The following is a 27,367-nucleotide window of genomic DNA, read 5'->3' as shown; positions in this document are numbered from 1 at the left end:
GGCTCTAATCAGTCTAGTTCCTATAGCATTCTTAGCTAACACTTTAACAGTGTAGGTTGTCAAGAGTGCCTGGATTCATAGACTATCTGTGCCAATTACTGGTGTGGGACCATGGGCAAATATCAGCTCTCTGTTTATTTCCTCATGTGTAAAAATGGGGATAATAATAGTACCTGCTTCATGGGGTTGTTGTGTAGAATCACATAGAATAAATGAGAAACATTTCTAACTGTGCCAGGCACATAGAAAGCAATCAGTTACATTTTAGCTCTGAATATTATTGTTATTCCTACTGAGATTCACCTCTTACAGGTATGACTTACTCTGTGACCCTTGTCTACAAAGGCACTGTAACATTCTAGAAAAACCATTCTGAAAATTTTCTTAAATTACACACTTTATCTCCATTATTTATTTAAGATGCAATTAAATTTGAATTTGTTTGTGTGGCAGTGCTGGGATAGAACAGGTATTCCCCACAAACTTCATCTCAAACTCCAACATTTTTAAACTTTGAAGAATGGGTCCTTCTGTCTTCTTTATCTTCTAAATATGCTTAATCCTACACATTAAAAGAAAGAACACACACACACACAAAACAAACAAAAACAAACCTAATATTTGCCACATCCATCTATTTGTATAACTTCAAATTTTGGTACATTCTCGAGCTTTTTTCGAAAGAAAGCTACACTTTCTGCTTCCAATTCTACCAATATATGACAAAGTAAAATCTTCGATCATAAAGTCACATTCCAATCCTTCACTGGGTTTGTAGTTTTTATTTTTTAATATACAAAATAATGGGTCAATCTGTTGCTTCTCTTTGTTCCCTCTGAAGAGAGGCCAGATCTCTCAACATGTAAGTACTGCTCCTACAAATCAACTCTGATTCCCTGTTGGTAAGAAAGGATTAGGAATGGAGAAGTTAATGTTGGTGTTGTCTTTACTGTATATTTGCGTACTCTTGCAAAACTTACCTCTAATCTCTTAATCCCTAAATCTACTGATTTCTCCTCAATCCTCCTCCTCCTCAAATTTTCTCCATTGATTTTACATTTATTAATATCTACACTTGAAAATTTTATCTCCACTTGGCTTCTAAGACACTAGCATTGTTGATTTCCCTATCTTTTTCTCTGACTGCTCTTTTATAATTGCCTTTATGTTCTCTTTCTATCTCTTTCTGGTGATATTATCCAATTTCATGGCTTCAGTAATGATCTCTCTATATGAATGTCTTGGTCTTGATTTTTTGACTCTGGGCTCATTCTCCTTCCTGAATTTCAGACCTTCATTTTCACTCCCTGTTTTACGTCCCTGTGTGGATATCTCCGGCTGTTCAACAGGTTCATCTACTCCTCCCATGACTCCCTGAGAGAGAAAATTCCTCTCATGAACATTGTCCTCAGTAGCACACATGATTTCACTAGACTGAAGGCTCTCCCAGGGCCGTATTAAGTTCCACACTACACGTTAACCAAGTGCCTTGCTAGATGTATGCATATAATAAATGGAGGTTAATGTAGTTATATATTACTTCTGTTTATAGATAAATGGAAACTTATCTCATATAAACTGTTGCAGCAAATTTTCATACAACATAAATTAATAATAAACTCTTGAAATTTAACTAGGTAACCAGTAATAGCTGATGTCAAACATGGTAAATACATAACTACAATCACTAACCATCTATAGTCAATGATAAATATTAATAATATCTGTTAGCACAACTGAAGATTATAATGCTCATAAGAAAAAATGGAAATGCCTTGGAATCTCATAGAGTTCTCTAAACTTCATTGTTCTTGCATGGCCCTTATATACCAAAAATCATGGTCTCAGTGAAAATGGTTGATTCTAAAATATTTCATAAGAATATTTAATAGTAATTAAATAAATTTGGTACAAAGTTAAATTACTTGGTTTTTTTTTTGTTTTTTTGTTTTTAATCAGGTAGACCTGAGAAAGAAACCTGGTTACATATTTATTAATTGTGTGGCTTTGGAAAACTTAGACATCCTCACTGGATCTCATTCTGCAAAATGGTGATAGCAATGCCTGCCATGAGCTGGTAAAACACTTGTCACAATGCCCGCCACATAGCAAGTACTCAATAATTGTAGGTTTATTAGTAATAGTAGCATTGGCATTACTATTACTCTTAGTATTGCTATTAAACAAATCCTCAATTTTGGTCGTTATTTAAACTTCACTGAGTACATTTGCCTTTGTTAAGAAACTCCATATGGAATCCTGATGCACATTTTTTCCATTTTCATTCTTTTGAACAAAACATGCCTATAGGTAATCTATATATATCAGTTCAAAACAGTATATTTTAATATACATAACAACAATGAAATCTTTTCTATTATATAAGTAATTATATGGATATCATAAAGATTTATCACTAGTCCCTGTTAAATGAGCATTGAATTTATGTGACGTGGTTACAATTTACATCTAGATAAATGAATCTTTAACTGTATGTTATCTTTAGTTATATACTCAAAGAAATTTCTCTGATATGGGCAGACAATACTGATGATTTTCAGTGATAATAGATAATGTCTTAGAGAAGTGACTTTGACATAATCTATGTTCTCAGATGTTAGTTTTCTTACTTAATCATGCTAGCTTACATCTAAAAAATGCCACATAGAGTGTTTCAAATTAAATAAAATAATATAATTAAGGAAGCTACTAGAATCCTTGGCATTTGAATTGAGAATTCAATTATAGTAGTCACTATAATATGACAATAATTATGTTTGTAAAATTTTCAAAATTTTATAATTATTGAATTGCTGCATACTTGCTAATAATTTTAGAGTAAAATTTGCTGGGTAGCTTTTAGTCAAGTAATATATCAATCAATATGTTTCTCAAAAGCATATATTTTCATTTGAATATTATTAAGGTGTATGTTGTTGGCATTTTTCAATAACTTGATTTAAAACTGTAAGTGTGTCTTTAAAATCTAGCTTTATTTAATAAACAGTTTTTAAGCTGATTATAAAAATGCTACTCATCAGTTTGATTTAATTGATATTGTATGATTTTAGTAGGCAAAATAACCTCTCTGCTCAATATTGGACAAATAAATTATAACTCTTTTTTCTGTCTAAACACAACACTTGAAGATGTACGGCTTACTCAGTATTTTGTAGTAACTTTTAAGGGAAAAGAAGCTGAAAAATAATATATATATAACTGAATCACTTTGTTGTACACCTGAAACTAACATAGCATTGTAAATTAACTATACTTCAACAAAAAATAAAATTAAAAAAATAAATTTAAGAAAAAAATGTGGTTGATTGTGATGAAAGAATGCTAGTAAAAGTAATTACGTGTGAATTTCTTAGGCGACCATGACTATACTTATTATTTCTGAGTGGTAGATATCTGCTAGTGAACTTATTGATTGGTTCTCTTTTTAAGCAATTTATTTGAATTCATACTCATTTTTCTATGTGAGCCATGCTGCTTACCTTATTTAACTTGGTCTTGTGCTTGTAAATTTTTGTCCCTGGTTATAACATTTTATACCTAACTAGTTTTCTATGCATTCAGTCATTGTTTAGTTCAAATAGTCTGACACACACATTGAGTCTAAGTAATAAAAGCATTTAATTGACATTTAAACTGCAGGGCATATTTATACACATTTACATTTAATGTTCCTCTCTGAAAATGCTATCTAAAAGTTACATACATCTTTAGTCAAAACGTCTTTGCTATTTGGACAAAAGCTACATTCTTGTTCCTTCCTACAGAATAAAATAATAAGCCAAGAGACAAACCATCATAGCATCATTCAGTTACTTACTGGATTGCAATCAGAAAGCCTGTCTCCTGACCTCTAACCCCCAAGACTACTCTCCTTTGTGAAATCTGCCTTCACTTCTGACTTAGATTCAAGTAATAAAAGTTTTGAATGCTTTAAAAAATTGCTAGTCTTTTCAATAAAGAGATTTGACATTCCACTTTTCCACTTAATATAATGTTTTTCTGGACTGAAAGTGAGTGCCCGTTTATACATAATTTTAGCAAGTTGACTATAGCTGTTGGGTAGTCTTAAGTATTACAAAGATTACAGAGAACTATTCAGCAAAGCCTGACAAAGCAAAGAAAGAACCGTGGGCTTTATCCAGCTCCCCGCCAGGTACTACTTAATATATTCTGACATGTTTCAAATTATAGGTCACAATCTATTTATACTTATGGAACGTTCATTTTTAGCCAGCATTGTGGAAATGAGACTGAAACATTTTTGTCTTTTCTGTGAATACAAGTAAGCCAACTCAAACCTTCTGACATTAGCCTAGAGAGCTATAAGACTAAATAGTTCAGTACTGCTCTCACCATATGGTCTAAACGAACCAGTAACTATGACTCATGAAGCCAGCAGCACGATTAGAGAGAATCTTACTTTCATTCTCTCATAGGTTTGTTATGAAGGTTCAAGGACCAAGAACAGTGCCTGGCACTTAGTAAGCAGTCCAATATATATTAATTATCATGATCCTGACAATGATAATAAGTGTTATTTTAATTTCTGATTCTAACAATAAAGCATGGTGGAACATTTAGAAAATACGGAAGTATAATGAAGGACCTATTACATATGCAATTTTTCCATATTGGGCTCATAGTATACAAGCAGGTTTTTTCTTGTGCTTTTTAACTTTAAAATAAAATGTGAATATTTTTCTCTATTACTATATAGTTTACAATTATAGTTTTGTTTATTGTATAACATTCATCTTTTAGATATGCTATATTTTATATATTAACTACTTGAATTTAGGTTTTTATCTCCAATTTTATATTATGAACAATACTACATTGAACATTTTCACTTCTAAATATTTTACTTTTTATTATTATGTAATCCTTTGGAATATATTTCTAAAAGTGACATTATTTAGTTAAAGGACATTGAAACTTTCTTGTTTGTTTTGTTTTTTGTTTTTTTTTTAATTTTTTAATTTTTTTATTTTTTTATACAGCAGGTTCTTATTAGTTATCCATTTAATACATATTAGTGTATGCATGTCAATCCCAATCTCCCAATTCATCCCACCACCACCACCCCGCCGCTGCTTTCCCCACTTTGGGGTCCATATGTTTGTTCTCTACATGTATGTCTATTTCTGCCCTGCAACTCTTGCTGAGTAATTCAAAATTGCTTGCTGCAAGGCTTGTACCATGAACATTTTCTTCTGGTACTGATTTAAGAATGCTGGTTTCACCTATGTCTGACTGGGCTCCTCCTCCCTCTTTTCCCTCTCTTCTCTGCTTTTATATATGTTTGTGTTCATATATGTGCATGCTCTGCCACTTGCTCCTTATGTTTTTTGTGTGTTTTTTCCATTGATTTGTCATAGCTACATATTCCTATGTTGCTTATTTGTTAAACTATATGTACTATTTTATGTTTTCAATTTTATATTTTCAACTTATTCTCTTGGATTCTTAAAAAGCAAATAGGACCAAATATCCAGCTTTTACCACTTTCTAAATATAATCAATATCTATGTTAAGGGAGCTAAGACATCAAGCTTAATTTAAATTAAAAACAGCCCTCATTTAAATATAAAGTGAAAGAAAAACAAAGAGGGACTGTTTAAATGTATGTTCACCCTTTATCAAGATATTAATTAGGTGACTGTGTACTTTACAGCCCAGATATATATGTGACTTGAGAGACATCAGTATATATGTTTCATCATCTGTTTCATGCTGTTTCGAAGGTGCCCCAAATTTCCTAGCTTAACTTGCCTTTGAGCAAACATTTTTAGGGCTATCATATTTGATCATAATTGATGGCAGTCACATATGCTACCAACATATCTGGGGCAGTTGTCTGGACAGAAAGATCTTGAATAAATGAGATAGAAAGTTATCTCCATCTACTTGGCTATTATAAGGGCCCTTTCCATTGCAGTGAGAAGATTTTGATTTTTTTCTTTCCTCAAGGGAGCCCTCTTTCCTCTGGCTTCATTTCTGGGAATAAAATCTTTCACTGCCAAAATACACAGATGTGGTGACAGAGGGCACCACAAAGAGAGCTTCTGCTGTCTTCTTGTTGAATTCATTTAAATAATTCAATACAAATGAATTGCCTACTATAAAAAATTGCACCATCATCTCTTCACCTAGCCAGTTTTACATATATTTAAACTTCCCAAATTAGAATTGCCTTTCTTTATGCATAATTCCAAACTTTGAGTGGGAGTATTTGAGAATATTTTCCCAAATTTACAAAATTTCTTGCTCCATTCCTCTAAATCAATTGTGTAGAAAACCCTGATTCATTTTGATAGAAACATTAAAAGTCTAAATAACAGATCTATAAGAGTATGGAAAATACCACACAGAATGAACATATCTTAGAGAATAAATATTCATAAAAGTGAAGATTAATTGTACATATAATTACATAAATATCCATTATATCTGTGATGAAAAAATAATTCCATAAATTATACTCTGTTTTCTATATAAAATGATTGAATAATTCAATGTTTTATTCTATTTTCCATTGCTTTGCCAATGCAAACTTTATCTTAAATGTATCCTCCTATGAGCAGGTCACAGAAATTAACTACATGGATCCTTGTTGATATAATCAATGTCAAGCTGTTTCATTTTGTAGTACCTTCTTATATGGATACAGCTCATATATCTAGTTTTTAGTTTTCTTTATTACAAAAAACCTTAAGGAATGAGGAAAAATTTATTCCTACATGTAAAATTTTAATTACGCCTCTCAGATGTGTGCCTTTAATTAACTGGTGACATTTCCTTTGTTCAATTATTATAGTTCTATACAACTGTCACAAACTTATAAAGTTTAATTAAGGCTGCCCCAAACCCTAGTTATATAGTGTCCACATAGGAGTCTGCCAAAGGCTTAACTGTAAGTAAACCAACAATGAATAAATCTATGAGTTGCCCACTGGGATTTGTTTCACAAATTAACATTTGTGTGGAGATAATGAGGTTCTACAGTCTATAATATCAAACAATGTTTTATAAAACCACATTTTTAAAAGTAAAAAATGCTTTGTAAATGACTTAATTAGCTATTATATTATTATTAATTATTAGATGCTATAAGACAATAAACTACATGGCTATATCTCAAGTTGAATTCATATGAGAACTCATTTATATTACTAATTTGAAATATAATTTTTTCTGAACATATTATCTATGTAAATCAAGATCTAATACTCTGGGTGCATAGATAAACTTGATATACTATGGATTTTAAGAATGCAGCAAGGTCTGGACAAATGATTTGAATGAAACATCAAAAGTTGTGCTGTATTTATATATATTTCAGGATCCATTAACAGGATAGCAAATTCAGTGTTTCACAGAGATTTGTCCCTGTGCATTGATTGCAGGTTGAATAGGTAGCCATAGTTTGGAGTGCCAAACTCTTTATCTAGCTGGCTTAAATATTTCCAAAGATAAATATAAGAAAATCATCTGGTCACAACGCAAAGATTTTTTTTATCTTAATGAGAAAATTAAGTTAACAATTAAATAATAAAACCCTAAACAACTCATTTGCATAAGAGAAGCTTCTTCTCTAAAGCTAAGTGGTATGTGTGTTGCTAAAATATAATTAGAGGTCACACCCTTTTACCATACATTCAATGGATTCTCATTTGCATATTCAGTGAAGGTCTCAGTACTACAGTTTTTCCCATAGCAATAGAATATACTTTATGGACTAGCTCCCCCTCAGGCAGAATGAATATATGTAGTAAGACTCCTAGTGCCTTTTTTAGTTCAATCAACCTGCTGAATATTTTTTCAGAATTCTATTGAGTAGTTACAATTATCTTAATTATCAATTAATCATAAGTCAAAAATATTTATAAGTATAAAACTATCAAACTATCAAAGAAATAGTATTGCTTTTACTCTTAGAATGCAAATCAGAAAACAGCTTGCTTCTCCTGAACTCCATTGAAAATGCTTCTTCATGTGGCTCTTTCAGTTAGCATTATGCTAAATACTTTAAGGAATAGCTTAAGCAATAGAAGCAGTGAGAAATCCCAGTAAGAAAGAAATTAACCATATATGGGATGTGAAGATCATATGGATTGCTTTTCCATCTGACTACCTAAATCTGCAGTTATCGTAGGAGAATTAAATGTACATAGATTTCACTCTAATAGTTGCATATCTTCTTTGCACTAATACTGGAATTTGCAAATTATATTTTTATTATGTATTATAGTTAATTTTTTTTTCCAGTGGGAACATATTTTAAATTTAATAGAAGTCAGTAGGAAAATATGTTTTAGTATTCACTTATGTGCTGTAGAAAACACTTTTGGCGAGCATAGATATAGCATAAATTAATAAGAATCTCAAGTATATCCTAATATGTAGTAAACTGATGTTTTCAAAGCAATATGTTTTGAATATACTACATTGCAATGCCAACAGAGTAGTTATGATTTTAGATGGAAATTATGATGCTCTAAGATGTACTGATATAGTATGTATATATTTAAAATAAATCTAATTTTTAATAACATGAGTTTTAGCATTAGGCAAACTTCAATTTAAAAAAAAAAAAACAGATTTTGGAGTCAAATAGATAAGGGTTGTAAAACTGATTTTGCCTCATCATTTTAAGCCAGAGTCAGAATATCTATGAGAACTGAGCCCTGTCAATGGTACGCACTTAACACAAGATAATGATCATTATTATTGTTAATTTTTGTGACTTGGACTTCGATTGATATACTCAATTTAGAAAAAATGCCACTGATTATGTTGAATTAATTATTAGATTTAATTTTTGTTAATGTAGTTGTTATTAAGACACCAGGAATTATATTCATAGCATTAAGTATTTTCTGTAGATTTTTCACATATAAGGAAAATTACAGATGATTTGAATATACAAATGCCACTCAATTATTTACCTAGAGCTGATGGCACGCAAGTTCCTCCATTTTGACAGTAGTTGCTACAGTGGTTGATTTCACATCTCTCTCCTGAATAACTAGGCCAACAGTGACACCTCAAATCACCTTTCTCATTTAAAATGCATCTTCCTCCATTTTCACAAGTCAGTTTGCATGAATCATCTGGTTATAAGAAGAAATGTACAAATTAGCATGCCATTCAGTAGGTGGTAGAATAAGAAAACTTCAAATAAAGAAAAATTAAATACAAAGATTCACTTTTTTCCATAAAATTCCAAAAATAAATACCCCTAATATAAAAGTAGAAGAAGCAAAATACTATCTGAAAATAGAGAAATAGATTTCAACCATTGTTGAATGGTGAACACAAATATTGAATTAACTTTTATTCTTTTTTAGGCTTAAGGCATTGTTTACCATTTCTTACATTTGTTAAAACATTAAACAATAAAACCAACTGAAACTTTCTAAAAATAAAATATTTTCCAACCAATATGGGTTTTTTCATGATATGGGCAAACATGGCCTAGTTTTTAGAAGTGTTTGATATTAAACCAAACCGAAATATGTAAGATAAATATATATACAGTCCCCTACATACAAACCTTCAAGTTGCGAACTTCCAAAGATGCCAACGTGTGTTTGCATGTCCAATCACGTACGTTAGTTCACATGCCTGGTGTACTTTGTCACGTGCCTGTATCCTCTACAAGTGGTTGTGCTTTTGTGTACTTTACTGTACAGTATTGTATAGAGTACAGTAGTACAGTATCTTTATTTCAAGCCCAGGATGTCCGGAAGCAAGCGTAAAAGCAGCAGTGATGAAGCTGGTACTGAACGTCAGGCATGAGTGAAATAGCAGCTTGCCCTCCATCTCCTATTGCTGAAGATCCTTCAGCTCTACCATCTCTCACCTCTTCTCCCTACTCCAGTCAGTAACTCTTCTTGCCTGTTCACTCGATGCCAGCTCCTGTATGCCAGCTGTTATACTGTACTACTATACTTTTCAAGGTACTGTACTGTAAGATTAAAAATGTTTTCTCTATTTTTTTGTGTTTGTTTTTTTTTTTTTTCTAGGTGCGTGTCCTTTCCTTTTTTTTTTTTTTTTTTTAATTATATTTATTTATTTATTTATTTATGGCTGTGTTGGGTCCTTGTCCCTGTGCGAGGGCTTTCTCTAGTTGTGGCAAGTGGGGGCCACTCTTCATCACGGTGCGCGGGCCTCTCACTATCGTGGCCTCTCTTGTTGCAGAGCACAGGCTCCAGACGCGCAGGCTCAGTAATTGTGGTGCACGGGCCTAGTTGCTCCACGGCATGTGGGATCTTCCCAGACCAGGGCTCGAACCCGTGTCCCCTGCATTGGCAGGCAGATTCTCAACCACTGCGCCACCAGGGAAGCCCGTGTTTGTTTTTTATGTATTATTTGTGTGAAAATTATTATAAACCTATTTCAGTATGCTACTATATAGCTGACTGTGTTAGTTGGCTACCTAGGCTAACTTTGTTTTACTTACAAACAAATTGGACTTACAAACATGCTCTCTTTATGGAACTTGTTCGTATGTAGGGAGTATATATATAGTATGTATAGTGCATATATATAGTATAGTGTGCATATACAAAAACATATATACATATAATTTTTAGTATAGGGAAACATTTAAATGAAAAGATACTCTTTGATGTACATCCTTATCAACTATATATTAACACACAAAACTAAAAATTACTTAGATTTGATACAAGATGGTGATAAAACAGTGTCAGAAATATTTATTTCCATATATAAAATAATTAAGCACAATCTGCCTATATAATACATCTTGGCTGAGAGAAAGAAAGGATGGTCATTCCTTGGGGTCACAAAATCATTTTTAAAAATATGATGAGTCTGATTTATGATAAAGATTGGTTTGGAATCATTTTCCACATTATTTTTCTGTATGTGTAGACATGGCCTTGCTCCATTAGAAATACTGCTCTACATAGAGCAGGACATAATGTCCAATGGAACAAAGACAATTGACAATATTTTAAGAAGCATTCTATTCAAAAAATACCTTTTCTAAAGTCACGCTTATTTTATATGAAATAAAATAAAATCAAAACAGTCTATATTCTTCACTCAAGATGCATTGGCACAGACATAACAGAAGCTTGAATAATTATCGTTGCAATAATCACAAAAACCTCTTAAAGAGCCTCAGTGACTTCAAATGACACAATAATTCAAGTATCATAACCACTGTCATAAACAGAGACTATCAGCAGTGTCAGACAAATTTCGAGATTTTCGGCATTGCAGTTTCCAATACTTAGTCATGTAGGGAGGCTTCAGGTTGGCATTACTAAAGTCTGCATTTGTAATATGAAGGACTCTCTCATGAGGCACTATACACACAGAGTATAAAGAAAATGACAGTTGATGTAGTGAGACCTGTTTTTAAGTCCTAGTTCTGCCCCTTACTAGGCATATCAATTAACCTATCTGAGCCTTAGTTATTTCTACTTTAAGATAGCCTTAAGGACAAATGTGCAACTTAACTCATAGGTTTGTTGTGAATATTAAATTAAATAAGAAACTGGAAAGTAAAAGTTAAAATTATAAAACTTTGTAAATTTTTAAGTATATAAGTATATACCATACACATACACACAAATGAGAACTTGAGTTCTAGCCATACTAGAATAGTACGAGGATGAAGACCTGCGATCTGGGTCTACAAGGTGTATTGTTAAATTTCAACAGGAAATTGAGGAACTTACTAGGTAAATTACCCAGTAACACTCTTATTCAGCATTATGTATTGAGTGCCCATAAGGCGCACTGAGAATACAGCTCACACGGAGTGGCATCTATGAATACCAGAAGGTGAGCATTGTTGAAACTGAATGAAAGTTACTGTGACTGGACCTGGATTACAGAGTGTGAAGGCAGGAACTGAAAGAGAGAAGTGAATTTGAAGAGATAAGCAGAGTGTCATAGGAGATCCTTGGATGTTAGAGTTTGCCCCCATAGCAACGTTAGGTCTTTGAAAAGTCTAAAAAGTCCAAGAATGACTGTACTGGTAGGGGTTAAACTGAAAGCAGGGGGACTATTAGGACTCTGTTTAAATTGTCCAGGCTAGATAAGATGATGGCCTAAAATAGAGTAATGTGGGATAGATAATGTAGACATATTCTAAAGGTAACTAGAAGATAAAAATCACATCAGAGGAAAGGAAAAACCAAGGATAATTCTTCAGTTTCTAACATGAGGGCAATAGGACCTGAAGTGTTGTTTTATCTTTGAACATATTAAATTGGAGATATCTATATAAATGCAAGAGGGAATCTCTAGCAAAGAGTTGAATATAGAGGTCACGTTCTCAAGAAAGATCTCGAGTGAAACATGCTTGCTCAGTTTAAAATTTACCAAAACATTTCTAACTCATTCAGCATGAAATATCCTAACTGGAGTTGTGAATGTGAACAAGGAAGATCAATATTTAAGGTATTATGATCACAGCTAGGATTGTTACGGGAGGGCTCATTTTCACCTGTAGATGTTCTGTGTAAAAATACATAGATATTCAAAATCTCTACATGTTAGGACAGGTGCATTTCTATAATGTGCCTCGTTAGGCACCAGAAATTTTAAAAATATAACACTGCCTGCTGAAATGGAAGTAGTGTTACATGCTTTCAAAACCTAACTGTAATAGTTCTATAATGAAAAAGGAAGCTGCTTTTGTCAATAACTAAATCACCTCCAGAAGCCAAGCTCCAGCAATTATAATCAACTATAGGGAAGAGCAGGTGAATAGTTCTCCAAGAATGCATAACATTTGAATTTCAAATTTCTTACATGAAGATTAAAGATACTCAGTGTGCTCATCATTTAACAATAGCAGCTAGAGAAAGGCAAGTAATTATAAAGAGCTGAAAAAGTTGGCTACATCAAATGTTAATGTCAGGAAAAAATTAATTGGCTTTTATCTTCACCAATCAATAATTCTAAAATCCACTTATTTATATTCCTAACCGAAGTGGTCCAAGCCATCCATTAACCAAGGCTCATATATAGAGGCCAGTGTGAATACTTTTTAACACTCAGATTATTTAAAATATAAGATTTCCTTTTAAATTATAAAATAAACACTGAGGAGGTTTCTGTAACCCTGCCTTTCAAGCAGGATTGAAATAGTAAAACTAAAATTTCTAAAAAAGTTTTAGATCGTTGTATATTTAGACAAAATGCTTCCTCATTTAAAACATAAAACTATACAATTTGGTAATAGCTTCATTTTCTTGCTTACTTCATGACAGATTTATTTTAGAGTGCTGTGTGTCTACTTTTCGCAAGGCATTGCACTAGGCACTTTCTGTATGCTATTTCTAGTATTTCCAATGACTCTGGACATGGGTACTTTAGATGACTTGAAGACACTGGAGTGTATTATGTGATGATTAAGAGTGTGAAATGCCTAGGTCCACCTTAGAGTACCACCATTATTAAGTATTGTTAGGCAGTCAATTGAGCCTCTCCATACTTCAATTTTTTATCTGTAAAAATAGGGGCAATGACAGTATAATATCATTGGAGTTTTGTGAGGATTAAATGAAATTATATATATATATATATATAACATACTTAAAATATGCCTTGCTCAAAAGCCTTCAAGGTATTTATTATTATTACTAGCAGTAGTAGTAGTATTTATTGTTAATCCAATTTTACACGGAAGGAACTGAGACTGAGGCAGTACAGGGCCAAACATATTAGTTAAGTGATAGATCTTGGCTTAATCCAAAGCACCACCTCAGCTCTACTCCAGACCATGTTCTTCCTGTATATTTGTTGATTTTGTATTATTGAACAAATTATTTGCATTAAGCAAAGAGGAAAAAGGGAGGTTATGTAGAAGAGACAGTCTTATTTACTCATAAAAGAAAAACAAGAAAAGCTGTCTGCAACTTGACCATAAGAAAAAAAAAAAAACACTTATAATATCTGAACCACTGTAAAAGTCACACTGGTAGCATAAGCTGTGTACTTCTGTGCAGAATACTCATCTCTCTCCCAGGGGTCTCTCCCACACAAACAATAGTGTAAGTAGACATGGCACATAGGAGGCATCTGTGAGAGCACTGCTTATGGGTATATGTGGAACGAGTGAAAATGAGGCACATCTTCCACAAGGAAGGAGTTGTTGACGTTTTTAAGAATCTGTTTCTGAGATGTTAAGTATAGAATTTGTGACTGTGTCAGAGCAGTGAGTGGAAAACGTACCTGATAATGTTTGAAAGTGTTCATTTAATTCTCTTATTCTACCATCACAATTGAGATCATGGCAACTCTAGTTGGGAGAATTGGTAGAGGAAGGGCGCACCCTAGTACCAGTGACAGCATCCCTTTTCAATGACTGGCACTAAAGTACCCATCCAAAATACCAATCGTGATTCATATTTAGCTCTCCGTTAAGAATGTTCCAACTGCCACCCACAACAGCACTTGGCACATCCTACACACTAACTGGAATAAATGACTCATTATTTTCTTTACAGTCCATGCTTTCGTGACTTTTCAGACAGTTTCCTCTGTCTCACTGTCCTCCTCCTTCATTCCTACTTAATCTAAATATAATCTATCTTTGCAGATCTTGTTCTAATGTCATATTCTATAGGAAATTCTAATCAATTCTCTAACTGGATAATCATCTAATTCCTCATAATAGTATAAAGTCTTTCTCTTTTGTGGCTTATATCACTATTCACATAAGTATTTATCGGTGTTTGTGTCATTCATCATTTCATCTTTTCAACCTCTTCCGCTTTGCATATCAAATGCTTAAAAATACATATTAAATGAAAGAGCTGTGACAGTTTTAGACACTGAGTGCCTTTGGAAAGGCAAAAGTCTTCAGCTGGCATAACCCCCAGCAGAGAACAATGAGACAATGATATGGGGGTAGAGATGCTGACTGAGGGCAAAGACACTGTGTTTACATGAGGAGTTCATTCAAACAGAGAAATACAACGGGTAGGAAGCCCTGCTATGAAGAGATCCTAAGTGTGTATCTCATTGGAAAAATGTTTGCTGTGACCCTCAAGTGATTTTTGGAGCACTGCATTTTTGTCTGTGACATAAAATTAATGTGTTGATTTTCTTTTCTCTTAGTAGCATTTTTTCCCATTATGGCTAATGTCTTGAATATGAGGAAGCTTATTGAAAGTCTGCCTGGATATCCAAGAGACATCTCTTTCCCTTTCCCATCACATTATTTTCAGTTTTGATTTTTTTCATTTGATTTTTTCTGTTTTGCTATTTAATACATACTAGCATCTGAAATAATGTTTCAAGTTTTTAAATGTTTGTTCCAACCTCTAGCTTCTAAAATATAAACTTCTTGAATGAAGAAATATTTTCAGTTTTGTTTCTAACTTAGTCCTTTGTTTCTAAATCAGTGTTATGCTTTGCTCACAAGCCCTCAAAATATTTATTATTATTAGTAGTAGTAGTAGTATTTACTGTTAATCAAATTTTACACAGAGGAAACTAAGATTTATTTTCTAAATTAATCATCAGTTTCTAAATTAGTGTTGGCACCCAAAACATATATAAAGTTGCTAAATGAATAAATGGATTTGGGAGTTGGGTTTAAACTAATAGCAGAATGGCACCATCAGAAATATCATTATCTTTACTGATACAGGAGCTATATAAACAGGTCTCTTGATCCTGTGTGTGACATCAAAGTTCTTAATCTAGTCTTCGATGCATAGTAAGTGCTCAATGCAGCTTTGTGAACAAATGTAGAAAGAACTGACGGAAAGTCACCATCAGAGAAAAGAATAGTTTACACAGGCATTCAAGAACCAGTGATATCATGGAAATGATATCAGTGATGACTGAGTAGCTATTACTGCTCAGTTTCAGTAGTTGTGAACATTTACTGTACACAGTAATTCATTATTTACAGAATAATGAAGTTTACCTACCTAACAGGCTGTCATCATTGCAGGTGCCATTAATCAAATATTTTCCTTCTGGGCACACACAGGTGGCCCCGGAGGGATTCAGCAAACAGAGGAATTCACATGCTAGATCCGAGCATGGATTGGGTACTGATCAAAACAAAACAAAAGAAAGAAACACATAACTATAAATACAATAGGTTTCAAAAACATAAAATTCAATAAGGTGAAATGACGAATTAGCAATGTTGAAAAGAAATAACATCAAATTTTTACTGGGAGTATCTTATTTCAATATTCCAATTCTCCTTTATAGATGAAAAGAAATTACTACCCAACATTTATCATTAATAGAAACTTTACCCTACTTTACATTTCCCATGAGGGAGAATAAACTATTCAAGCACCTACTTTGTCACTTTTCCTTCGGCAAATTTAGGTAGTTTCAAAACTGGTTTAACAGACAGAAACAGCACCCCCCCCCCCTTCCCGGTATTTACAAAGGCTTAAAATCCATATGTAGTTGTCTGTCAGAACACAAACAAAACATGACTTTTTTCCCTAAAAAACATGTTTAATACGGTGTCCTTTCCATCAGATAGGAGTTTGTGCGCATGGATAAATGGGTACCACGTTTAGTTTTGTCTATATTTCTATCCAGTCGGTATCCTCTGCAGCCACCGCTGCTGCGTGGCTTTCCATGCAGGATCTGTCATTAGAATGAAACAGAAATGGTATCTAGGTAGTGAAATGGTGACTATGAAAGTGGCTTTCATGCTCTAAGAACCACTAATCAAACACCTATTATACTTAGGGCAGACTTTTATTTATTTATTTTTTATGAAGGTGGAAATATTTGACTATGAATATGAATCAAACAGAACTAGAGGATGAGAGGGAATGTCCTCATAATAACCTTGGAACCATATGTGCCAGATCATTAGCAAAGAGTAGCAAAACACTGAATAGAATTTCAGGAAGGTTTTAGGGGTATATATGTTGTTTTAATCTGTTTCCAAACTGATTTGGTAAATATCAATTGTTACCTTTCCAGACCATCATACCAAATGAGGTTAAATCCCTTTTTATTTGTCATAAAGAGTAATTATAAGTAAGTCTGAAACAGTTTTTTGAAGGGTGAACTCATACATAAACACAGATCATTAGAATTTCAGCCACATTTTATTCCTTTGTTCTTCGATATTTTTTATGGCTGTGTTTGAAACAGATCTTTCAAAATAACTATGTCAATTATTTATCTGTTTTTTTCTAGGAGAGAAAGTAACAATAAAAATCATAAACCATGAGAGAAAATACAACCCTTGGGAACAGTTCTCCTCAGATACCTTTAAAGATGAAATGTTAAAGCTATGATTTTTACTTGGTTATCAGTGAGTGAAAAAGACTAATGACAAATTTCCTTACTTGCGTGGTTTATCTATAGACCCACAAGGTTTTATTAAGAATTTAGAAAAAACAAAATAAGAGACAAATTTTTATAACAAAGTTAATTCTAATTCCAAGAAAATACAAACAAATCCTGAAATTTTCATACCTGTTTTAGCAAAAATAGCAACTATTGCATTATTTATTTCTTGTCTTTGGTAATTTGAAAAGTCTGGTGATATCAAAATTAAAGTGACTTAACTTATTGGGGTTAAGCCATGAATAGAGTTAAGAATTTAAAAATACTTTATTTTGAGAGTCATAAGAAAGAAACTTTGCCAATATAGACAATAGTGTAAAATATTATACTTACAGTCTAGTTGTTTATAGCGATGAGAAATCAAAACACCTTTTGTTTTATCAACATCTAAAGCTAGGTACTCTACTGAACCATGGCCAAATTTTTGTACTCGAAATACACCATTTTTAGGTCCTGCTCCATATATATAATCTTCGAAGACATCAATCCTGTGTGGATGTAACAAGCCTAGAATTTTTAAAAAATGGAGCTGTAAGGGTTGCAATATAAATACTCAGACTTAAGAAAACTAAGTTTATCCAAGATCATATAGAAAATCGTATTCCTGTTCATAAAAAACCTTTCAGAATTAGAATGTTTTTAATATTAGCTGTAATGTTGTTAGGATTAATTTATTAGCAGTAGAAATATGTGAGATATTAAACTTGTCACTCAGAACATAAAAAACACTTCCATCATCACTTTAATCATCATCACCATCACAAAGCATTGGCTAGGGGACTTATTATACACAGTAATATTTTCTGCTGTACAGTTTGCAAACAACAACAACAAAAAGCCTACAGGCCAATGTTATCCATTGCTCAAAACCAGGAATTTACAAAATTATCATTTTGTGTTCTGTATAAAATTAGTGGTCAAATTAGACTACCTGAATGACAATTTTATCAATCAATCATGAACTGATTTTAAACAGTAAAATCCTCCTCCAAAATTTGGCATTACTATTATCTGTTTTAGAAATGGGGTTAAGAAAACAAACTGGCAAATGGTAATCATACATATGACTAGTATGGCTGATAAGAATAGTAATAATAATAATAATAACAATTTTTCATATTTTACAAAATGGCTATTATTTGAGAGAATTTATAAAAATATAACTTTTGGTACTGAAATTTAAACAAGTAAAATAACAACATTTATATTTCACTTATTAACTAAAGGTTGTAAAACATAAAATGCCTTTTAACATATATTTTCCTTCAATGTTCCTTGAAATAGTAAAATGTACACTTAAGCTAAAACAGGTAAATTTTTGCAATCAATTACATGAATACAGAATTTTCTTCCATCTAGAGTTATCATACAAAAAACACACACTTCCAGTAAAGAGACAGTGAAAGTTCAATGCAATTATTTTTCTTGAAACTTCTCTGCTTTTGTTTTAAAAAAAAAAAAAAAGGAAGCAAAGCAATATTCAGTAAATAAAGTATGTAAATATAAAAACCTCAAGTATATATTGTGAACAATTGGTGTTAAATAGGTAAGCGGTTTTGGTAGGAAAGGGAAAGAAGCACAGAAGGGAAATCAATTAGTTTCATCAGAAAGAACTGAGACTGCCAGGCAAAAAAAGTGTGAGGCACAGAAAGGAGTCAAAAATGAGAGTAAAAAATAGGAGGTAGACACAGAGATGGAGGTACAAAAAGGGTGCCACAAAAGAAGAGCACATGTAGATTCTGCAGTCACTTGTGTGAGAGGTAAGTTGTCATTTTTACATATTGCTTTTCACATGGATGAGAATATCACTATCAACTACCTAAAATAATAATTTTTATTATGATGTTTTACTGTATACAATAACTCATTTCCTACTCATCACTGCAATTTGAAATAAAAATTAGCATTCACAGGCACTAATATCGACTATTTGAAGTGTTCTGCTCGGAATAGAATATCCACGGAAGCAACAAACAGAATGAATAGTTTTTGAATCCGTGTAGCAATGAACCACGTTTGTTCTAGAGTCAAGAAGTTCTTCTGGCCTGGCCTCTTTGTTATTCTAGTAAGAATGAAAATTGTAATGAATAGTAAGAGCTGTAAGTTGAAAAGAGAAAGAATTTGAGGAAATACAGAATGTAAAGCTTTCATACTTATATTTATGTATCATTATTTAATACTTTCAGTGATAATTAAAAGCAAAAACAAGAGCACTTCACAAACCTTGTTTGCTGCTGACAGAGATTACTGAATCAGAGCCGTCATATAGAACGCTGCCAATAACAGAGAGCTCAAGGTCAGCCCAGTATATCCGTTCACTGAAATGATCCACGGCCAGACCTGCAAAATCAATACACACAGAGACAAATAACAGCAATACACTTGAGATTATTTAAAATTATGTTTCTGCTCTTTTAATGTCTTAATTGACATTTTTCTTCAAACATCTTAGAAATTACCCAGTCTATATCACAGTAGTGCAAAAATCAGAAAAACTGATATAGCTTAATCCCTATCTGAAATACATGTGTATAGATTACATAGAATTTATTTAATAAACTGTGGCAAAAAAATCTTACTTCACATAGGGAAAGCTACCCTAAATATCTTTCCTTTCTACACTTCTTTCTTAATTATGGTTATTTTCTAAAAGAATTTCCCATGATACTTTCATCATTTAAATCACTTACCCAACCATTAGTTAAAATAATTCAGTGTAATTAGTTATATTTTGAATCTTTTCATGAAGGTGCATTTCTCAGAATAGAAAAGGTTCATGGGCCTAATCATAAGATATTTTCACCCATTTGGAGTTAGTCTATAGTGTTATGAAACACCTGTGTGCAGGCTGAAGTATAAATTGACTGAAGATTGATGTTTATAGTAGAGAAGAATGAATAGTAAATTCCTTAATTAAGGTTCTAGTTGTATTGATACTTAAATTTTTCACTCTCTTTTTCTAGTCTAATCATTAATTTGCTCTGAGACTGTTTGTCTTTCTTTATATCATCAGTATCTGTTAGTGAATACCAATGGACTAACATAATATGTAGTAAAAAATCATGTTTTGCTATTTATTCAAGTTTTTATTTTGTATTTCGTGTGATTGGAGTCTAGCCAGTGTCTTCTTGCACAAATATCAACACATAATACCTTAAGTAAACTTCATTCAGTATAGAAGAGTAAAATCTATGACATATGAATTATATAACAAATCCTCACTGCTATAGATATTCAATTTTTACGACATAGTTAGTCTTTAGATATGACATACTTTGATAGTACAATGCAATCAAAATACCTTTGGCACCTGAATGCTAAAGAGCTTTCTGAATCAGCTCATTCAAGAAAAAAACCGAGGTACCTCTCAACGGCAAGGCAACTGAATGAAAAGTATTTTCGAGTTTACACTAATTGTATTCCTGTGTAGATGGGCCAAGATTAACAATCAAAATGAAAGCATATCATGGTGAAAGTCATTTGGGAATAATTCTTCAGTTCAGTATGTAGATCTATCCCAAATGTAATCAAACTAAATATAAATATTTCTCCTCAAGTAGAATATAAAGATGTTGTATGCCCAATCAGCCTCTGAGAAATGAGTTAACAATTAAAACAAGTGGCCCATGTTTTACTAGTTTCTGCTCAATGATTAATTTGTTATTTGGAGTTATGCTGGGAATTAGGTTTTTGTTTCTTCATGTATAATTATGGGTAACATGAACCATAAAACGATCCAGCTTCCTGCTGCCACCATTCTATTTCAAAAAGGTTATCTCAGAAAGATTGAAAACGCTTTTCTTTCTTTTCCACCGGTGTAATACAATACTACATACTAGTACTTGGCAGTGTATGGTGCAAGGGAGGAGCTTTTTTATAAAAAGCTGTTCCCAACATAATGGGTCTCTACATTTGAATATTAAATTTGTTAATCATAGAAAAGAAGAAAACAATGGGTGTGTAATCTAATTTAATTACCAATATTGTTTCCTCAGATTCAGCAGCAGTAAAAATTTCTCAAACGTGTCATACATTGCATTGTTAGTCTAGGCTTAAGACAAACACATCTTTATCATCTCCAGTCCCATACCGTACTATTTTGGATGGAATTACATCTAGATAAAAATTATATAACAAAGCTTTTAGATGAGTGGGATTTATATTCCCCCACATCCACAAATCAATGATTTTGATTTTTCCTTAAGCCCTTTAATAAAACAGATAGTCTTTTAAATTAAAAAGTTAAAAAAGGAATCAACTTACTTTTTTGTTATAGCGATGAGTCAAGTTTATATGAAAGAACAAGTTCATTTCTATATCTTTAAAAAAATCACATCTATTTTTTGTCTTTAATAAAGAAGCAATAATAAAATGGGGGAAAAAATCAATTCCCAGGAAAGTTATTCTTATCTGAACTGGGAATGGTGAATATTTGGAACCAAGTCAGTGTAAGCACAGAAGATTTAAAATGAAATGTCATACTTGTTCTAATCAAGCATAATGGAATCACAGTTTGGAAGTGTTATGAAAGATAAAGTCTCAATAAGTTTTAGGAGCACATGATAATGACCCTAATCGTGTATTCATTTTCTTAACATCTCCCATGATATCAAGACTACTGTTACATTTTAGAGATTTTTGAATCTAACTTTTGTTGAACTCTGAAATTTTCCAAGATCCTCCCACTAGTTCCCCTATTTCCACTATGATCTAAAAAGAAGAAAGAAAATGGTAAAATCTTATGAGAAATTACCACAGTACCAATGTGATATTTAAGAGAGAAAACTTGGAGAGAGAAATAAATTAAAATCACTATGTTTTCAGAATGAGAGAAAAAGATTTTATACATTTTGTGTTAAAGGAAAGTCAAGATTTGTAAGGTAGTAATACCCAACAGGTGTGCACTACCCTATTCTTGATTTAAGAGGTATAAGAGGGGTCCAAAAAACTAAAAATACTTACCATTATGTCAAATTTATTTTTAAAAAATTGTTAGAAGTATTTTTTGAGATAGGTTGCCTACATAGGGTCTTAGATTCCAAACTACATTAAAGTTGTTTTTATACACATATGTATATATATATGTAATATATATATATACACACACACACATACACCATACATGTACACACACATACCTACTTATGAGTGTTAGTAAAATAATGTATCAAGGAATTGCAAAATAGTCCTTAAGTTTTTATCTATTTCATTTAATTAGAGATCTTTTGTTGGTCAATGACAAAGAATTTACTGAGTGAATCAAATAATTACGACTGGTCCAGGGCCAGTGTGTACTTGTTTATTCTCTCAGAAACTGCCACGATTTGAGAAGAGGGAAAGGTAACATAAATAAGCTTCTGGATATCAAATAATATGGTATTTAAATCAGACTCCTGTAATTCTACATGCCCTTCTACTGCAGGGAAAACTGGAAAGTATCCTTATCTGACACAGAATTCATTAACTCAATACATATTTGTAAGGCAACTCTCTTGCACCATACACTGCCAGGTACTAGTATGTAGCAAAGAATAAAACAGATCATGTTCCTGCTCTCATGGAGCGTCCTACTCAACCACCACACAATTGACTGAATAAGAATATAGATTATGCTTCTTGTATTTAATATAGGGCCTAACAAAACAAAGTGTGCCATTTATTAAAAGAGATCTTAATACCATACCATGGGTTAGAGTGTTAAAAATTGCAGGCATTCATCTCTTCATTCATTCAACATGTAATTAGTCTTAAGCACATACTAATTACAGGCACTATAACATTCTACAGGGGATATAACAAGAATATCCATTATGGTTTTGGTTTAACCTGTTATGGTCTTGCTGGGCACGTAGATTATACATTAAGGAGTCAATGATCTACTGTCTCATTAAAGCAGTAGATTATGGAGTACCAAGTATGGAGATAACGAGTGCTTTCAAAGCCCAGAGAACTGAGGTATTCTCATGAGTTTGGAAAGGAGGCAATGGCAGTGCTGGTAGTGAGCAAATATAGGGCTGTCTGGGTGGTGGGTTAACTATCCGATCAGTACAATTCCAACCCTAGAATGCACAGAGGTTACATAAAGGGACAGAGACAATTTTCTATCTATTCCTATTGCTGTTCATAATGCCGATATCACCTTTACTCTATTGAAGTACAGAGTATAACCAAATGTACTGCATCCTAGTGCACACAGTCATTCATGGATGCATCAAGGAAAGATAGAATTTCCTATAAACCCCAAATGTAAAGAACAAGATATTACACATGGAGGGAAACAGAGGCATTATTATAGTTACTGATTTCATAAAATAACTTCGGAATCAGGTCAAATATTTATAAACATCCACCAATAAAAGAGAGAATATAGGTACGAATAAGTCTAAGATGTTTCTAGGAAGACATAAGCAATGAATGTACTTCCATGTAAGGATATCTTATAGAATATATTTGCATAAGTGCACATGTCCTCCCACATATAACATGTATATATGCGTACAGATGCAGAATGACTAACTGCCAGCTTTTCATTGTTACTTTCTAGTAATATGCTATTTATAAAATCTAAATTATCTATTATTTCCTAAAAATCTTCTGAGATTTGTTTTTGACTCATCTGTATATCAATAACATTTGGCATGCCATACTTAAGGGTTATTAAAGATAAAGACAACATTGAGAGATGTTTCTGCTTGATGGAATAAAATCCTGCCTAATAATACAAGACTAGCATTTCCAATATTAAGAAATTCATTTATTAAGCAGGTAGGCATGAAGTAAAGCAATAAATTTTTACATGTGGTGTGTGGATTTTTAAAAATCTTACAGAATTCTAATTGATATACAATAAGAAAATTAATCAAATTAACAAAATATACTAAATGACATTTTTAAATGTGGATAAAAATAATAATTGGTCCCCTTAAAACTAGTATTGCACCTGTGAGCCACTCAGCACTACAGGACTGGCAGTAGAAATACATTCATGGGACAACTAACTGCTGAACAATCATTGACAGGAAGACACTGGAACTCACCAAAAAAGATACCCCACATCCAAAGACATAGGAGAAGCCGCAATGAAATGGTAGGTAGGGAGCAATCACAATAAAATCAAATCCCATAACTGCTGGGTGGGTGACTTACAAACTGGAGAACAATAATACCACATAAGTCCACCCACTGAGTGAAGGTCCTGAGCCCCACATCAGTCTTCCCAACCTGGGGGTCCGGCAACGGGAGGAGGAATTCCCAGAGAATCAGACTTTGAGGGCTAGCAGGATTTGATCACAGGACTTCGACAGGACTGGGGGAAACAGAGACTCCATTCTTGGAGGGAACACACAAAGTAATGTGAGCATCAGGACCCAGCGGGAAGGAGTAGTGAACCAAAAGGAGACTGAACCAGACCTACCTGCTAGTGTTGGAGGGTCTCCTGCAGAGGCGGGGGGCGGCTGTGGCTCACCGCGGGAACAAGGACACTGGCAGCAGAAGTTCTGGGAAATACTCCTTGGTGTGAGCCCTCCCGGAGTCCGCCATTAGCCCCACCAAAGAGCCTGTAGGCTCCAGTGCTGGGTCGCCTCAGGCCAAAAAGAAACAGGGAGGGGACTCAGCCCCACCCATCAGCAGACAAGCAGATTAAAGTTTTACTGAGATCTGCCCACCAGATCAATACCCAGCTCTACCCACCACCAGTCCCTCCCATCAGGAAGCTTGCACAAGCCTCTTAGATAGCCTCATCCACCAGAGGGCAGACAGCAGAAGCAAGAAGAACTACAATCCTGAAGCCTGTGGAACGAAAACCACATTCACAGAAAGATAGACAAAACGAAAAGGCAGAAGACTATGTACCAGATGAAGGAACAAGATAAAACCCCAGAAAAACAACTAAATGAAGTGGAGATAGGCAGCCTTCCAGAAAAAGAATTCAGAATAATGAGAGTGAAGATGATCCAAGACCTTGGAAAAAGAATGGAGGCAAAGATCAGAAGATGCAAGAAATGTTTAACAAAGACCTAGAAGAATTAAAGACCAAACAAACAGATGAACAATACAGTAACTGAAATGAAAAATCCACTAGAAGGAATCAATAGCAGAATAACTGAGGCAGAAGAACGGATAAGTGACCTGTATGACAGAATGGTGGAATTCACTGCTGCAGAACAGAATAAAGAAAAGAGAATGAAAAGAAATGAAGACAGACTAAGAGACCTTTGGGACAATATTAAACACACCAACATTCACATTATAGAAATCCCAGGAGAAGAGAGAGAGAAAGGACCCAAGAAAATATTTGAAGAGATCATAGTCGAAAACTTCCCTAATATGGGAAAGGAAATAGCCACCCAAGTACAGGAAGTGCACAGAGTCCCAGGCAGGATAAACCCAAGGAGGAACATCCCGAGACACACAGTAATCAAATTGACAAAAATTAAAGACAAAGAAAAATTATTAAAAGCAACAAGGGAAAAACGACAAATAACATACAAGGGAACTCCCATAGGTTAACAGCTAATTTCTCAGCAGATACTCTACAAGCCAGAAGGGAGTGGCACGATATATTTAAAGTGATGAAAGGGAAAAACCTACAACCAAGATTACTCTACCTGGCAAGGATCTCATTCAGATTTGGCGAAGAAATCAAAAGCTTTACAGACAAGCAAAAGCTAAGAGAATTCAGCACCACCAAACCAGCTCTACAACAAATGCTAAAAGAACTTCTCCAAGTTCGAAACACAAGAGAAGAAAAGGACCTACAAAACAAACACACAGCACTTAAGAAAATGGTCATAGGAACATACATATCGATAATCACCTTAAATGTGAATGGATTAAATGCTCCAACCAAAAGACACAGGCTCGCTGAATGGACACAAAAACGAGCCATATATATGCTGTCCACAAGAGACCCACTTCAGACCTAGTGACACATAAAGACTGAAAATGAGGGAAAGGAAAAAGATATTCCATACAAATGGAAATCAAAAGAGAGCTGGAGTAGCAATACTCATAGCAGATAAAATAGACTTTAAAATAAAGAATTTTACAAGAGACAAGGAAGGGCACTACATAATGATCAAGGGATCAATCCAAGAAGAAGATATAACAATTATAAATATATCTGTACCCAACATAGAAGCACCTCAATACATAAGGTAAATGCTAACAAGCTATAAAAGAGGAAATCAACAGTAACACAATAATAGTGGGGAACACCTCACTTACACCAAGGGACAGATCATCCAGACAGAACATTAATACGGAAACACAACCTTTAAATGACACAATAGACCAGATAGATTTAACTGAATTTATAGGACATTCCTTCCAAAACCAGCAGATTACACTTTCTTCTCAAGTGCACAGAGAACATTCTCCAGGATAGATCACATCTTGGCTCACAAATCAAGCCTCAGTAAATTTAAGAAAATTGAAATCATAGCAAGCATCTTTTCTGACCACAATGCTATGAGATTAGAAATCAATTGCAGGGAAAAAAATGTAAAAAACAAACACATGGAGGCTAAACCATACGTTACTAAATTACCAAGAGATCACTGAAAAAATCAAAGAGGAAATCAAAAAATACATAGAGACAAATGACAATGAAAACATGACAATCCAAAACCTATGTGATGCAGCAAAAGCAGTTTTAAGAGGGAAGTTTATAGCAATGAAATCCTACCTCAAGAAACAAGAAAAATCAAATAAACAATCTAACCTTACATCTAAAGGAACTAGAGAAAGAAGAGCAAGCAAAACTCAAAGTTAGTAGAAGGAAAGAAATCATAAAGATCAGAGCAGAAATAAATGAAATAGAAACAAAGAAAACAATAGCAAAGATCAATAAAAATAAAAGCTGGTTCTTTGAGAAGATAAACAAAATTGATAAACCATTAGCCAGACTCATCAAGAAAAAGACAGAGAGGATTCAAATCAATAAAATTAGAAATGAAAAAGGAGAAGTTACAACGGACACTGCAGAAATACAAAGCATCCTAAGAGACTACTA

General features: G+C 33.3%; 1 protein-coding gene across 1 annotated transcript in view; it reads right to left on the bottom strand.

Annotated features, from left to right (window-relative positions):
• Positions 1-27,367, bottom strand: part of LRP1B (LDL receptor related protein 1B) — a 1,905,856-nt gene that overhangs the window by 88,933 nt on the left and 1,789,556 nt on the right. The window contains exons 81-84 of the mRNA XM_082395829.1: positions 19,579-19,695; positions 17,689-17,862; positions 15,954-16,079; positions 8,970-9,134 (exon numbers count right to left, since the gene is read on the bottom strand). Coding sequence (XP_082251955.1) covers positions 8,970-9,134; positions 15,954-16,079; positions 17,689-17,862; positions 19,579-19,695 — 582 coding nt within the window. The remainder of the gene's footprint in view (positions 1-8,969; positions 9,135-15,953; positions 16,080-17,688; positions 17,863-19,578; positions 19,696-27,367) is intronic.

This window comes from Balaenoptera borealis (genome assembly GCF_965194805.1).
Source record: "Balaenoptera borealis genome assembly, chromosome: 6".
Lineage (NCBI taxonomy): Eukaryota > Metazoa > Chordata > Mammalia > Artiodactyla > Balaenopteridae > Balaenoptera > Balaenoptera borealis.
This window is presented reverse-complemented; position numbering and strand designations above follow the sequence as displayed.